The 14,423-nt window shown below is 31.8% G+C and overlaps 1 protein-coding gene across 6 annotated transcripts in view; it reads left to right on the plus strand.

Annotated features, from left to right (window-relative positions):
* The window catches only part of LOC124536407 (tyrosine-protein phosphatase Lar), a 386,387-nt gene extending 377,967 nt beyond the window's left edge, over positions 1-8,420 (plus strand). For all 6 annotated transcript variants that reach the window (XM_047112939.1, XM_047112940.1, XM_047112943.1 and 3 more), the window contains 3 exons: positions 226-395; positions 1,221-1,356; positions 4,586-8,420. In XM_047112939.1, coding sequence (XP_046968895.1) covers positions 226-395; positions 1,221-1,356; positions 4,586-4,654 — 375 coding nt within the window. In that variant the 3' untranslated portion in view covers positions 4,655-8,420. The remainder of the gene's footprint in view (positions 1-225; positions 396-1,220; positions 1,357-4,585) is intronic.
* The last annotated feature ends 6,003 nt before the right edge of the window (positions 8,421-14,423 follow it).

Here is a 14,423-nt window from a genome sequence, read left to right on the forward strand (position 1 = left end):
ATATCATAATAATCACAAGACGTGTAGCTACTTACTAGACACAGATCTAAATAGTGTCAGAGAGTACAATATTTTATTTATTACTACAATAAATAGTTATACTACAATTATTCTTGCTTTTGATATTAGTTTAGTCTTGCAAAATTATTAATATATATCTTATTGTATCTGTATAATAGTTTGATAGTTAACAAAAGGCTCTATTATTATATTTCGTTGGTGCAGGTAACGGATGCTCGAGACGGAGCGTCCCGGACGGTCCGCCAGTTTCAGTTCACGGACTGGCCGGAACAAGGCGTGCCCAAGAGCGGCGAGGGATTCATAGACTTCCTCGGACAGGTGCACAAAACCAAAGAACAGTTCGGACAAGACGGGCCCATCACTGTACATTGCAGGTCAGTTACCGACTAAATAATATATGTGCCTACAAAAACGGCAATGGTTGTTACAATTAGGATATATTCAAAAATGCTATTTTTAAAATATAATTGCCATTTCTATAAATGTATGTGGTGTTATATCTATATATATATTATATCTCGAAATATTCTTTAATAGTTTTTATGTTATTATTTTCCATAACAGTGTCCCTTGTAGTGCGTGTACCGAAATAACTTCAAAGGACCAAGACCTAGCTAAGTTGTCAGAACCAAATATTATAATTTGGTGTAGCAAGCAAATTGACATTTCGGTACCGAACTATTTTAAGACGCTGCTCAATATAATTAAATGATAACTAGATCATGTAACATTAATATTGGTATATATAGATAGTATCGTGGGAGTACACTAGTTAGAAATAGTTGGCAATTTTAAGACATATTTTATGTTAAACTAACTTGTGTTGACAACACAAAAGTTGTCAAGTTTTACGTATAGGGGGACGTAAAAAAAAAAAACATTTGAATTCAAAGAAATTCTAAAGTTTTTGCTGTGGGATTGTATTTTTTTGATATATTCTTATAATTTTTTGTTTTTTTTTTTAAACATCACATACATTACTCTGATCCCAATGTGAGTAGCTGAAGCACTTATGTTATGGAAATCAGAAGTAACAACGTTCCCACAAACACCCAAACCCAAGACAACATAGAAAACTAATGGTAATCTACGTCGACTCGGCCGGGAATCGAACCCGGGACCTCAGAGTGGCGTACCACTCGACCATGGAGGTTGTCATTGTAAGTTTTGATGATACTGATACATGGTCGTGTCCGCAGTGCGGGCGTGGGCCGCACGGGCGTGTTCATAACGCTGTCGACGGTGCTGGAGCGCATGCAGTACGAGGGCGTGGTCGACGTGTTCCAGACCGTACGCACGCTGCGCACGCAGAGACCCGCCATGGTGCAAACTGAGGTAACGCACACACGCACACACGAACACACGTACACACACACACACAGACAGACAGACACACACACACACACACACACGCACACACACACACACGCACACACGCACGCACGCACGCACGCACGCACACACACACACACACACACACACACACACACACACACACACACACACACACACACGCACGCACGCACGCACGCACGCACGCACGCACGCACACACACACACAGACCGACAGACACACACACACACATAAAAAAACAAAATCAAGGCACCGATTTAAAAAATAGCTAATGCCAATTACTTTTTTAATCTCGTTGAAAAAACGCGTTACGCATCCCACATGCAGTTGGAATATGTGAGACTCACCAGTGCCCAGAACGCCCCTGCCCTTTTAAGGTCGCTTAATAATGTCGCCTCTATCTTCTCTAATCGTATATTTCAGGACAAAAATAAAACCGGATTCATTCGATATCATAGTTTTGCAAATCTGGATTTTTTATTATTACTATTATACTGCACTTGTACTGCATTAGAGATATCACTGTGCACAATTGCACAATTTAATGACACAATAGAGAAGTATATATAACCATATGTTATGTTATGTTTGTGCATCACTCGCGTTTTATGAGAGCGCTCGTAGATTTTAGATATAAAAATGTCCTCCCTCGGTGTTCAAACTTGTTCCATACCAAATATTTATCAATTGGGTTCAGTGGTCTTTCCGTGAAAGAGTATCAGACATACAGACAAAGTTTCTTTCTCAATATTGGTTTGAATTACGAATGAATACTTTGGCAATCTTTAAGAACAGTAACTTACAACTGGCAACACTAGAACTTGCCATAACTAAAAAATCTATTATGATAATTATTATATTTTAATTATACAAAATAATACGAACAAGCGTTATAATTAACAATAATATTATTATGTAAATAGATAGATAATAAAAACACGAATAATGAGTGAGAATTTTGTATACACTGTTGGCCGAGAGAACTTAATTTACACGCAAACCTTAACATGCAACGTGTATTCCCACTCCAAAAATGCATCCCGCAAAACGAGTTCATAAAAAATTCGTGCATTCTATTTCCACATTTTTTTGAGTGCTTCCCTCAAATGACCGCGCTTTTTAATTAAATTCAATGCGCTTAGCGACGGCCGCGAATTTGAGTGCATTAATTTTAATTTTCGCCTATTTCTATGTCAGTTGTTTGCGACTTAAGCTTTTTTATGCAATTTGCATGAAAAATAAGTTGCAATTTTTAGACAATGACACAATCAAGACAAAAAAATATTTACATAATTCAGAACAATAATTGTTAGATTTTTGATAATAGCAACACTGGGTATCTAGATTTACAATAAATTGTAGTCTTGTTTAATGAAATAGATTATTCGATTCTCGCTTATTTTAAATCAACTTTCAATCAATGAATAATGTTTGGAAAAAAAAATGCGAAGTAAATTCTAAATTAACTTGCAAAGGTCTGAATACACTTTACACGAGGGAATTTTATACGCCGATGGCTGTAAATTCTGCGTATCGACTAAGTAATTATTTTTAATGGAATTGGCTTACAGTGTAAAGGTCGTTTGTAAAGCTGCCTTATAAATTGTTAGATCCGAACAAAGATAGCGAAGGTGTCTACAAACTCTATTACCGGTTAACCATAGACTAGTTTATTATTTTTATCATACTGCTCTGGGCAAGAGTTTTCGGTAATCTGTTTTATAAAATATTTAAAAATAAAAATGTATCGAAGAATTGCGTATGAAATACGTGTTAGTCCCAGTGTTAATACATATTTATTTGGATGGACAGTTTGTATTATATATAAACAGGCGCTTAATTGAGCCACTTGATGTTTATGGACATTTTTGCCGCCATTTCTTGATTTGCCAGAACGTCATCAACCTTATGAACTAAGATATATCTTGTGTCTCTTATTAAACTGGATCAATCAAACACAACTCCATCTTAGGTATTGCTATTTGGCGGTAGCAATATGTTACAAATGGGTAGCTAACCAAACGGTACAAAACCCAATAACATATAAACAATTTTAAAACGTATTTTGACAAATAACTTATTATAAAACTGTATAGCAGTATCCACCGCACGTTTACTCATATTACAAATAATATTTTTTGTGGGAACGCATTATCGATCTCTGTTACATTTTCTAGGAAAAACCACTGTACGGCTTTGTATGAATGGCAAGCGTAACCATCAGTCACGTTTGGAAACTAATACAAATGTTGCGTTCAAACTTTAGCGCTAGTTCTTAAAAAATACTATTAATACTTCTTCTTTTTCCCTTCCACTCTTCTTTGCCCGTGTCTCAGTCTGATCGGGGTCGGCAAAAACCTTCCAATCTTCTCTATTATTCTTCATCTAATCACACATGTTACACACTCCATCCATGTCTTCATAGGTTGTCTTATCCTTCCTCCCTACTTACGCCTCACACATACATACCAACTCAAACAGATTATGTATTTAAACAAAAAGGTATATTAAAATGCAAATTACATATATATACATAATATGTAATAAAGGTATAGGAAGTGGAGGCATTTAAATGTAAAATGGAAAGTCAACATTATTTAAATAAGATATTATATGATTACAAACTCGATCACTTCGCTCCTTCATAAAGTTTGTCGGAACTCGACAAACTTCACCTAATGGATTCATTAGAAGTATGTCTCACTAAAAGCATATTTAATTATGTTTATTTAATCAAACTATTCTAATTTGTTTCTTAATTCGTTGAATTAATTTATGATTTGAATTTCGTTTAATATTGACATGTTATTCTATAAAAAACTGCTTCCTGTTACAGATATAGTTTAAAAATATTTGTTGGGTTATGATCTAAATATTATATAAAAATATACTATAGTACTATATATTGTATTTACAAATTTGTGTTCATTTTTATGTACGATCGACTTATACGTACGTAAAGCAAGGTTTTCTACAAATATAAAGTAACCCCAGTATAAAGAAATTATGATGAAAAACGTAAAAAAGGCCTTCAAATAACATTTCAAACCTACCGTACTGTGATGCTATTTTTGCGTCTACATAAATTAACAATAAATCCATAGACATTACATTTGCCTAAATTGTTCCCCCTTTGCTCAGTAATTTGACATTAAAGGGGTGTTAATGTTTCGCGTCAAGCCGCTTTAAGCAATGCAAATATTGTTCCAGGACCAGTACGAATTCTGCTACCGCGCTGCGCTGGAATACCTCGGCTCGTTCGACCACTACGCCAACTGACGCTGAGACCGACTCGTCTAAACCCAACCTAACCTTGCCGCATGTATGTAAACGCCTTATTGAACGAAACAAAAAAAATATTGTCTATGGTTAAATGTCATATTGGAATGTACGCATGTCGTTAAAAATATAGAACAGTAGAAACGTATTATAGAATCTTGAAATTGTCATACGATATAAAATGATATGATAAAAAAAATAACTTAGATTTATTAATTCTTCGAAAAGATATTCTATATTCTAGCTACGTATTCAATTTTATAATAAGATTACCCTTTATGCAAGCGTCATTTTAATGGCGAACTACGCTCACAGCAGACGCTCTCGTACTAAAATTATGCTCTTTCAATTACCATATTGAGAACGACATTATAATACCGCGGATATATATCGGCTGAAAACGAGAATTTTTTTGAAACAATTTGAATGATTATATATAACATTCATTCAGATCCATTCGAATGAAACTATATTATTAATGATATGCGATATGTAGTGATATAAAAATGATTGAATGTATGTCTCTTTTTCGGTGAATTCACGTTAAATTAGAGTCGGCAGGGCTTAGGTAATATCAATTGGACGCAGTGATCGTTCAACCCAGTGTAGTATACCTATGAGGCTATTGTGTATGAGTGCCTAGGAAAAGTTACTTATGATGTATATTTACGAAGACCATTGTAAACATGATTGTGAGTCCGAAGGGTAAATATATTTAATGAATCATCAACTTACAACCCTATTATATTATAACATAGATAAAGACCTTAAGAGCACGGCTGTTCGAGCTATTTTTAAAATTGGAACAGTATATTAAAAAAAAAAAGTACGTTAATATATCAAATTTGGAACGACGCATTTAAATATAGAAGAGAATTCGATAATTCGTATAAAAATAACTGTCTAATTATGCCGCGAAATATATTATTTAGCGAAATATAATGTAATTAGAAATTGAAATCAGTGCGCTTAGAAGACGTTACGCGACCTTATAATATTTTAATCTGATCACATATATCTACGACATATATTGTAAAATGTATAAATAGTTATTGCAGCTGTAATTAGAAGTTTATTTTTCATATGTGGTGTTAAATACGTTAAGTAGTGTAAATTGTGATGACATCTTTCATTAATGCAATATAAAAACTCCTTAGACGAATCGGCTGTGTCGTGTGAAATTCGTTCATGTATGTAGTGTATTTTTTTTTTTTTTTTTTTGTAAATAGGTTTAATTTACGCCTTAACTTATCTTCTCTTGCCCGATTGTTCAAAAATATAACGCCAATTTGAAATGACGTACTGCCATCTTTAGGTTTATTACAAATGAAGCGTCTCTGGAAGGAAATAATTGTCAGTTTTGATTGTGTAGTTAATCGTTTAGTGTTTTTCGTTTAAATTTAATAGAATTAGAATAATAATTTTTCAATATCACTGCCACACTTTAGTGAAGACGGTGATTCGATGACATATCTATTATTAGGTAGAAAAAAATGTTTCCTCGGTGTGATGTAATGTTTTAATGAAATAAGGATGGATATTATTCGATTGTATCGAATTATAAAACTATATGAATGGTGTAATCGATTAGTGAAATCGATTACGTTCTGTGAAGAGTTTTTCGATAACGGAGCAGAATAATTTCGTTCGTTGACGTTCGTTTCCTAAAAAACAACGACATCGTTCTGTTTTTAAAAATTTGCGAACGCCCGATTTTATGCGATCAAATTAAGTTTGCGCTTTTTCGCCTTGTAATCATTATACTTTGGTAACCTACGTGTCGAGGCACATCACACTATGTTAAGCTATCTTTAAGTGTAGTCGTTATATATTTTACAGTAACCCCTTCGCCTAGAATCGTCTTAAGGTTATTAGGTTTTCCACTCGTTTTATACAAACTATACCTTGTATCAATCTACGTGTAAGTTAAAGTTGAGCTTTTGACTTAGATATTATTAATATGCGGTCTACGAAACTTATAAAATTACATCATAATTTTTAATGAAACCATTAAATAATCGTAAATTCAATCGTATCGATTAATTTTACGATGAACATTAAAATAAATGAACAATAAATAGGACTATCATTCTAGATGTTTCATTCATTCATTCGTCTTGTCTATGACAAGACGACGTATCTATTCGTTCGGTTAACACGGTCGACATCAACTGCCAATCGTTCACGTAGATATAATAAGGTATGACGCACATTGGAGATATTTTGTCGACAGCGCGATCGTTACGGGGCTTAGTTTTGTATCCAACCGAGACAATGCACCTTCTTATACGACGATTGACAATTTTATTAAACTAAGCAACGATAGAAGATCTGCAATGTGCGGTAACTAATATGAAAACGTACGTAGATTTTAATGAAGATATTGTTAAATTGGAGTTATAGTAAAATTTAATACTCGTTGATGATACATATGTAGCGAGGTCTGCTTACACGCTAGTGGAATGGTAGCTATATCTTTATTTCTTTGGCAGCCATTTTGTTTAAATTAAACGACCACTATTTATAATATATCTGTTATAATTATTTTACTATTCATCTCAAGAAAAACAGTTCTAGTTATGATTCAATTATTTGACTTATTTTGAACTTATCTTAAATGAAGGATTATTTAATTAATCATGATCGATGAAATTATCTAACACCGTTGCAGTTTAAATCAACAAGTTACCATCTTACTATATACATTATACAGCTCTAAATATTGAACGCATGTTGTAAACTTATGGTTTCGTACGCACATATTCGATCTCTAAAAAAAGTCTCACCTAACCTTAGCTCCACTCCTAGTTTATAATTTTAAATGCCGTTAATTGTTTATTAACAAACAGTGCATGCAAAACGTAAATCGTAATACCAGTGTGAAAACATATGTTTTCATTTTCGTTTAATTTTAGGAAGAATAACAATTTTCTTGTCACTATTTCAGGAAAAAAAAATGTTTCTATTGGTCTTACAATTTACGCGCGAAAATGTGTTTGCCATAAAAGGTGCTGTTTGAAACTAATTCCATGGTTTAGTACAAAATAATGTGTTAAATAAAATCAATGATTAATCGTTTTTGTCCGATATTTATTAATATGTTTATATAAAGACTGATTTGATATTTTCGATTGTGTTCTTTTAATTATTTTATAATGTATCGTCCTCCTGTAAATCTATTGCTCCGAATATTTTAATTTTTTACCTTTTATAGTTTTAAGAACCATTGTAATCTTAATGTATTTTTAATTAAACGACAATCACCAGGGATAATGGGGAGTTGAAATTATTTTAATTATTCAAAGAACGTACAATAAATAAATTTATGAAAAAAAAATCACATTCATTGTCGATAACAGCCCTAGATATAATATAAAAAGTATTTTTATAATAGGTTAAATTTTTTAAATCAGATATGAAATAAAATTTTTACGATATTTATATAAATAATATCAATTCCCCATCATTATAACGAAATGTTCAATGATAATTTGTATAAATAATTTCAATGTAATGTTGCAATCCTTAAACCAAGTAGCCTTGCGTTTTGTATATTATGAATTGCTAAGTCGGCGGGTGTTGCCATAGCTTAAATATATTTTAATGTAATGGCGGATGCAATATGGCGGGACGGTGTGTGAATGTATTTAGGAGTTTGTAGACTATTATTTTGTAAAGGAATAAGTCCCGCGCTGCGTTCCGGGACACGGTGGATTCGCAAATTATACATAATGTATATGAAGAAATAAATTTATGTGAGGCGATATTTAGTGTTTTTTTTAACGATATCCTCTACATCTTTTTTATAATAAATATTTCCTAACGAAATAGAAATATGTTTTCTTCCTAAACAATTATTAAATCAAAATCTAAAATTTAAATAGATTTTACATAGTTATACCAATGGGATATAGCCCGAAGTAATATAACCTCTGAACTCAATAAGCGAGCTATCTTACTCAAACGGAATTATTCAAATCGGACCTGTAGTTCCTGAGATTAGCGCGTTCAACCATCCCAATTCCGGATTTCTATAAATATCCCGAAGTTCTATCTCGTGTTTGCTGGGAAAGGGTTTGCAGCTTATTTTACCACTCTGCTGTGTACACTGTGGGTGAACGTACCAAAATTCTCGTTAGAATCATGCAGGTTGCCTTACGATGTTCATCTCTATCGCGAAGCACAACATCAGTTTTAAATTCTATTCTATTTGTTTTTGTTTTAAAACACAGCAAAGAAAAGAGTTTTGACAAACGAACGCAAATATTTGTCTTTGTGTATTCTTTTACCTGGGTTACATTTCTACCTATATTAATGGATACATTTGACAAAAATAACACCCTTGGTCGGTTGTTACAGCTCTCTCGGGGCTCTATCGAATACTTAAACTAACCACTAAAAATATGAAAAAAATTGTGATCTTCAAACAATGAAAATATTTCAATAAATCAAATTTTATTCTATAACTTTAAGTAAAAATTACACTAAATATAATTACTATTTACTATTATTAATATTCACATTTGCTTGTTCTAATTTGAAACCACAATTTTCTTTTATGATAAAACATTGGATTATTGATTACAATACAATGGATTATGCTTTTCCTTTTTAAAAAATATCAAAAGATTGTAATTCCTACAAAAAAATTAAAATTTTTGAAACATTTTCTCTTACGCAGATAATTAATCCATTATAATATGTCAATGCACAGATTAAATGATATACATTTTTATCGATAGCAATCACGTCATTAGCTACGAAAGGAAAAGAGAAAATCGGTTCACGAACAAAGAAGAAAAAGGTAGATATTTTATCATTGTCTATTTATGTTTAGATGATTTACATAATAAATTACCCTCAGGGCCACCAAACCTATTAGAAGTAACAATATTCTTAACACGTATCTTTCCTACTAACATTATTACGAAGATAATCATATTATCTAGAATTGTATCAGCATAAATTGACTCAATGAAAACGTATTGTTATTAATTGTTATATATTGCGATATGGTTCCAAAGTTTTAAGTAAATTAGTCGACAGAGTACCTTAACCCACTTATATAGCGATAGCTAAAATTATATTATGGGGAGTGTTTAGTTTCATTCACATAAAAAATAATGATGCGTTCGATATGAAACACTCACTTTGTAATTGCTTACTGTTTTAAAATCGATATTAGTTATTTACAATTGTAAATTACTTTTTTTTTTTTAATATTAAGTGGTCACCTCCACATTGGCGCTGTTAGAAACATTATTAACCATTCCTTACATCATTAATACGCCACCAATCTTGGGAACTAAGCTGTTAAGTTTGAACTAAGTTGTTTGTCCCTTGTTCCTGTAGTTACACCGGAACAGAAAAATACAACGTATTGCTGCTTCGCGGCGGAATATCTCATGAGTGGGTGTTATCTACCCAGACGGGCTTGCATAAAACCCTACCACAAAGTACAATAGAAGAGAAAAGCTTATAATATAATTGTAGTTTTACTTACTCATTCCTTAATGGCTGCAGAAGTCAATGGATGGTCCAAAAGCAGGAGGCTCACCTGATGGAAAGTGTAGTTACTCTTGCTCGTTAGCGACCTATTTCATGTAAGAAAAATAGTCACTTGTGGCTTAATAAGCTAAAACATCTATATCTTTTGAATATATTTTATTGATAGCCAATTAGCCAGAACAATTTTTAACATTTTTCAATATATCGAAAAATTAAAAACAATAATTAACCTAACTTATTTGTAATACATTATTTGATCCTTATAAATATTATGTATTTTTTATATATTTCACACACAAGTTTTGTTTACATTATTTAATGTCAGCCCTGAAATCCAAACTAGCTTTCGCTGTGTTTTGGAAGTCAGTTCCTTCCCAGATGTTACAAATTTGTATCTTATTATAAAAGTTAATGAAAAAGATAAAAAAAAGTAAAAACAATAATAAAAATCAAAAACACAAAAGAAATTATTTACCAAACTAAGTAGTGAATTAAAATAATAGTCACTATTATGTGGGCACGCGTATGTGTGTGTGTCTGTATATGTGTATTTTTATGTCTATATTTGTGTATGATGTTGCGTGCTATGAGTGTGTATTTAGTAATATGTGTATGCAACAATTATTTAGGATTCATTTCAGCTCTCTAAATTACAATAGTCTTCAGTCAACAACTGCTCAGTTTCCTTAAAATCAAAGTCCGTAAGCCATTCTTTAAATCTTTTTTTAATTTGAAAGTTAGACAAGTTCCTTGTTTTATCTTTAGTATTTTTATATAGTTTTATATTTATTATATAGCCTAGGCCTAGCCTAATAATTCCTTTGCACGTTTTATGTAAATAAAATATATTCTCACATTTTTTATGGAGCAATGCATTTGATTGCGATGTGATATCTATAAAAACATGCATAATAATTAAAAGAAAATACAATAAATACGTGTGTTTTTATAGGCAATATTTTCGGAATATATTAGTATTTTATTTATACAGGGAACATGTAAATGTAGTTAAAAATACAGGTCATGGTTAAAATACAATGAATCAAAACGCGAAAAGCGTATGCGTTTTAACTTCCATATGCTAAAAAATCCAACCTCTTTAGATGGTCTCCAAATAAGCCAAGACACTTGTCAAAAATAAAAGACAACAAATATATTTTTTTGTAATCAAAGACTTAAAAATGATGTTAAGACAAAGACAATTATTACTACATTTTAATGAATTGATATATTCCTATCAGGTTCCAACTGAAAAGGTTCCTAGTATTCCTTAGTAAACTTAATCAATTAAGGAGGGGACGTCTCAGTGAGTACTAATAAACCAAGTTCCAGGCTTCAAATATATTCCGCACAATTTTTTACTGAACCGAATGGCCAAGTGAATTATTACCGACGATGGCGGGTTGCAGCCCAAACAAGCACGCTGAATTTCTATGTGCTAATTGAGCTCGCGCTCGGCAATGAAAGAAAACATCGCGTTGAAACCTGTATGTGTTTAATTTGAATGAAATTCTTCCATACATGTATCCAAACCACATTGGAGCATGGTGAAATTAAAGACTTGAGCTGGCTATGGGACATAGACATTACAGGCTGATACTTCTTCTTATAATGAGATACTAAATCAAAATATTGAAAGCGAGGATTGCTTTGTCGTATGCCATTATACCGTTGAGTACTCAAAGGCACAATCTACAAGTACCACAGCTCGAAATCCTGGCAAATAATGCTCTCTATTGACAATGGCAATACAAAGCATGCCAACGGTAATGACTAGAGGTTTCCTCTTAGCATTAGATAGTTTCCTTTAAACTGTTACGGATAGTCTGATTCAAAATTCTAACTGTATTATATATCCAGTTAAATCTATAAAAGGTGCGCTTATATTGAATACGTTTAAAATTTCTAAATTGTAATTGTTTACATATCCATCAATGTTAGGTAGGTTTTTGTCACTGAATTAATTCTTACTAAGCAAGAACAAAGTAATACTCAATTATTCTTTTTTTTTCGACGTTTAAGCTTTTTAACAACTAACGACAATTTAAAAGTGGTTTTATTTTTTACATGGCAACACTTCCGAATTTTCCTTTTTGTGGAGACATAGCCTTAAAGCGCTTATAACTCTTCGCTTTGTCTCGCCGTTAATTCATTGGCAAGCGTATCTCAGACTTTGAATAGAGCCGTATATTCTGTGACAGCTCAAACCGGTCAACTTAGAATACGTATTACGGTTCATCCGATTGAAACGTCATGTTTGCATATCAATGCCCTGAGCTGCAGTTTGAAGGTGACTCTCTATTAATTAACACCGTACAAAGAGATTACAGATTGTAGTTTTGAAATACGATCGATTTCCTTGCATCTATCAAAGAAATTAAAACTATTATTACATTAACCGATCGAGTATACTATAGGTACTGAACAAAATTATATAGATAATAAAAGCAAAATATATATTAATATATTAGTCAACGTTTGGTTTAATTTTTTTGTCACTGAATTAAATCTTACTAGGCAAGAACAAAGTAATACTCAATTATTCTTTTAGTATATAATAGTTTTAAATCGCACGTGAGATTGTCGAAATAATCTGTGCCTTTTTGGCACAAATAAAAGCCACAAAAAAAAGAAAAAAGAATGGTTTTACAAGTCCAAATATATACCTCGTTATTCCAAATTATATTTTGAGTTAACGAATAAAAACTATATTGTATTTTTTAAATATAATAAATAGTTTATAACATTTCGTAAATTATTCCATGGTTTCTTAATAAGAAGAAGTAGGTATTTTGATATCATTCCAACGCAATGAATTTGGATTGGTTGGAATACTTCTCACTGATAGCTAAATTCTAATCTCTGCTAGTAAATAATTACAGTGACAGATTTATTTATTGTCCTCGAACAAAATTTGCTTTATGTTTGAAACAGTTTTGCATATAATTTTTTTTATTGTAATTTTTCATAAAAAAAGTAAAAATAAACCCCAGACATGATCGCATTGCGGATAAATGGTTTCCAAACATATTCCTAATTTGTTTCGGAGGAGCGCTTTGCAAAAGAAAACAATGGACGCGAACACTCCACCAGATCTGATTTAATTATTTCAGCCAACGAATAAAAGTTTGAACAAAGAGTTAATTAACTGCTGAAACATTTAAGTCAAAGAGAAATACATCAAAGAAATAACTAGTGTTTGACTATTAAAATGTATTAAAAACTGTATTATCTAAATATAGTATTTCGGCTAAATACTTTAATATTGTTTTAAATTAGTCATTTATCTTTTCAATAAACGCTTTTTCGTAAATATATTTTATGAAAGAATTCTTCATTATTTCTTCACAAAACGGCTTTAAGCCTACATTTCATCATTTTTAAACTTTTATTATAGCTTCCATTCATCGTTGAAGGCACTTTACGTTTTTCTAAAGAAGGCTGTAATATGATTAATTACTTTCACGTTTTACTAAATCGATAGGGCTATATGTTTAAATCATCGGCTTAGCCCGCCGGGTGCCATATTGGCCACCGCACCCGCGAAATAATCCCGCCATAAATAACTGACTGACGTTTGTCTGTGGTCCACAAAGAACAGATTATATTTATTGCGGTTCATTTACACAATCGTTTGTGTTTTTTTAATTATTTTTTAACATTCTAAGAAATTAAAGATCCACAATTAAATAACCGTATTCTTCTTCGATAAGAAAAAAGTTTCGGCCGTCACATCAAACATCGAATAATATATATTTGTCCGTTGTTCTTGTAAGAGAAGTATGCAATTTGTTGGGCCACATAATTACAGGGTAAAACTCGCTCCTTAATTCTTAAATAAGAAAGGCAAACGATGTCACGCAAAATAAGGCTTAATTTGACTGAAGTAATGGATATTACAGTGGGGTTCTATTTTGTAGAATGTAAGCTCGAATACTTGAAGCGGCGTGACAGCATTCAACTCAAATTTTATCCTAAAATAAAGGCTTATTTACATTGTTTATAATAGAGACGGTTGTTTTAAATACAGAGTAGTGATATATTGAGAGAATATTTTTTAAAGTAATTTAGGCTTTATACGTTTCGAATTAAAAACTAAAACTTTATAAATAATCACTACAAAATATATCGAGTTTTGTCAAACTTTAGTGAATTTCATAAATTAATGGACGATATAAATGCCATTTTAAAAAGATATAATTTCTACGAGTAATTTCTAATTTCATATTTCTCTGTATGCTTTGTTAAACAACACAAAATA

This window comes from Vanessa cardui, chromosome 16 (genome assembly GCF_905220365.1).
Source record: "Vanessa cardui chromosome 16, ilVanCard2.1, whole genome shotgun sequence".
NCBI classification, from domain to species: domain Eukaryota; kingdom Metazoa; phylum Arthropoda; class Insecta; order Lepidoptera; family Nymphalidae; genus Vanessa; species Vanessa cardui.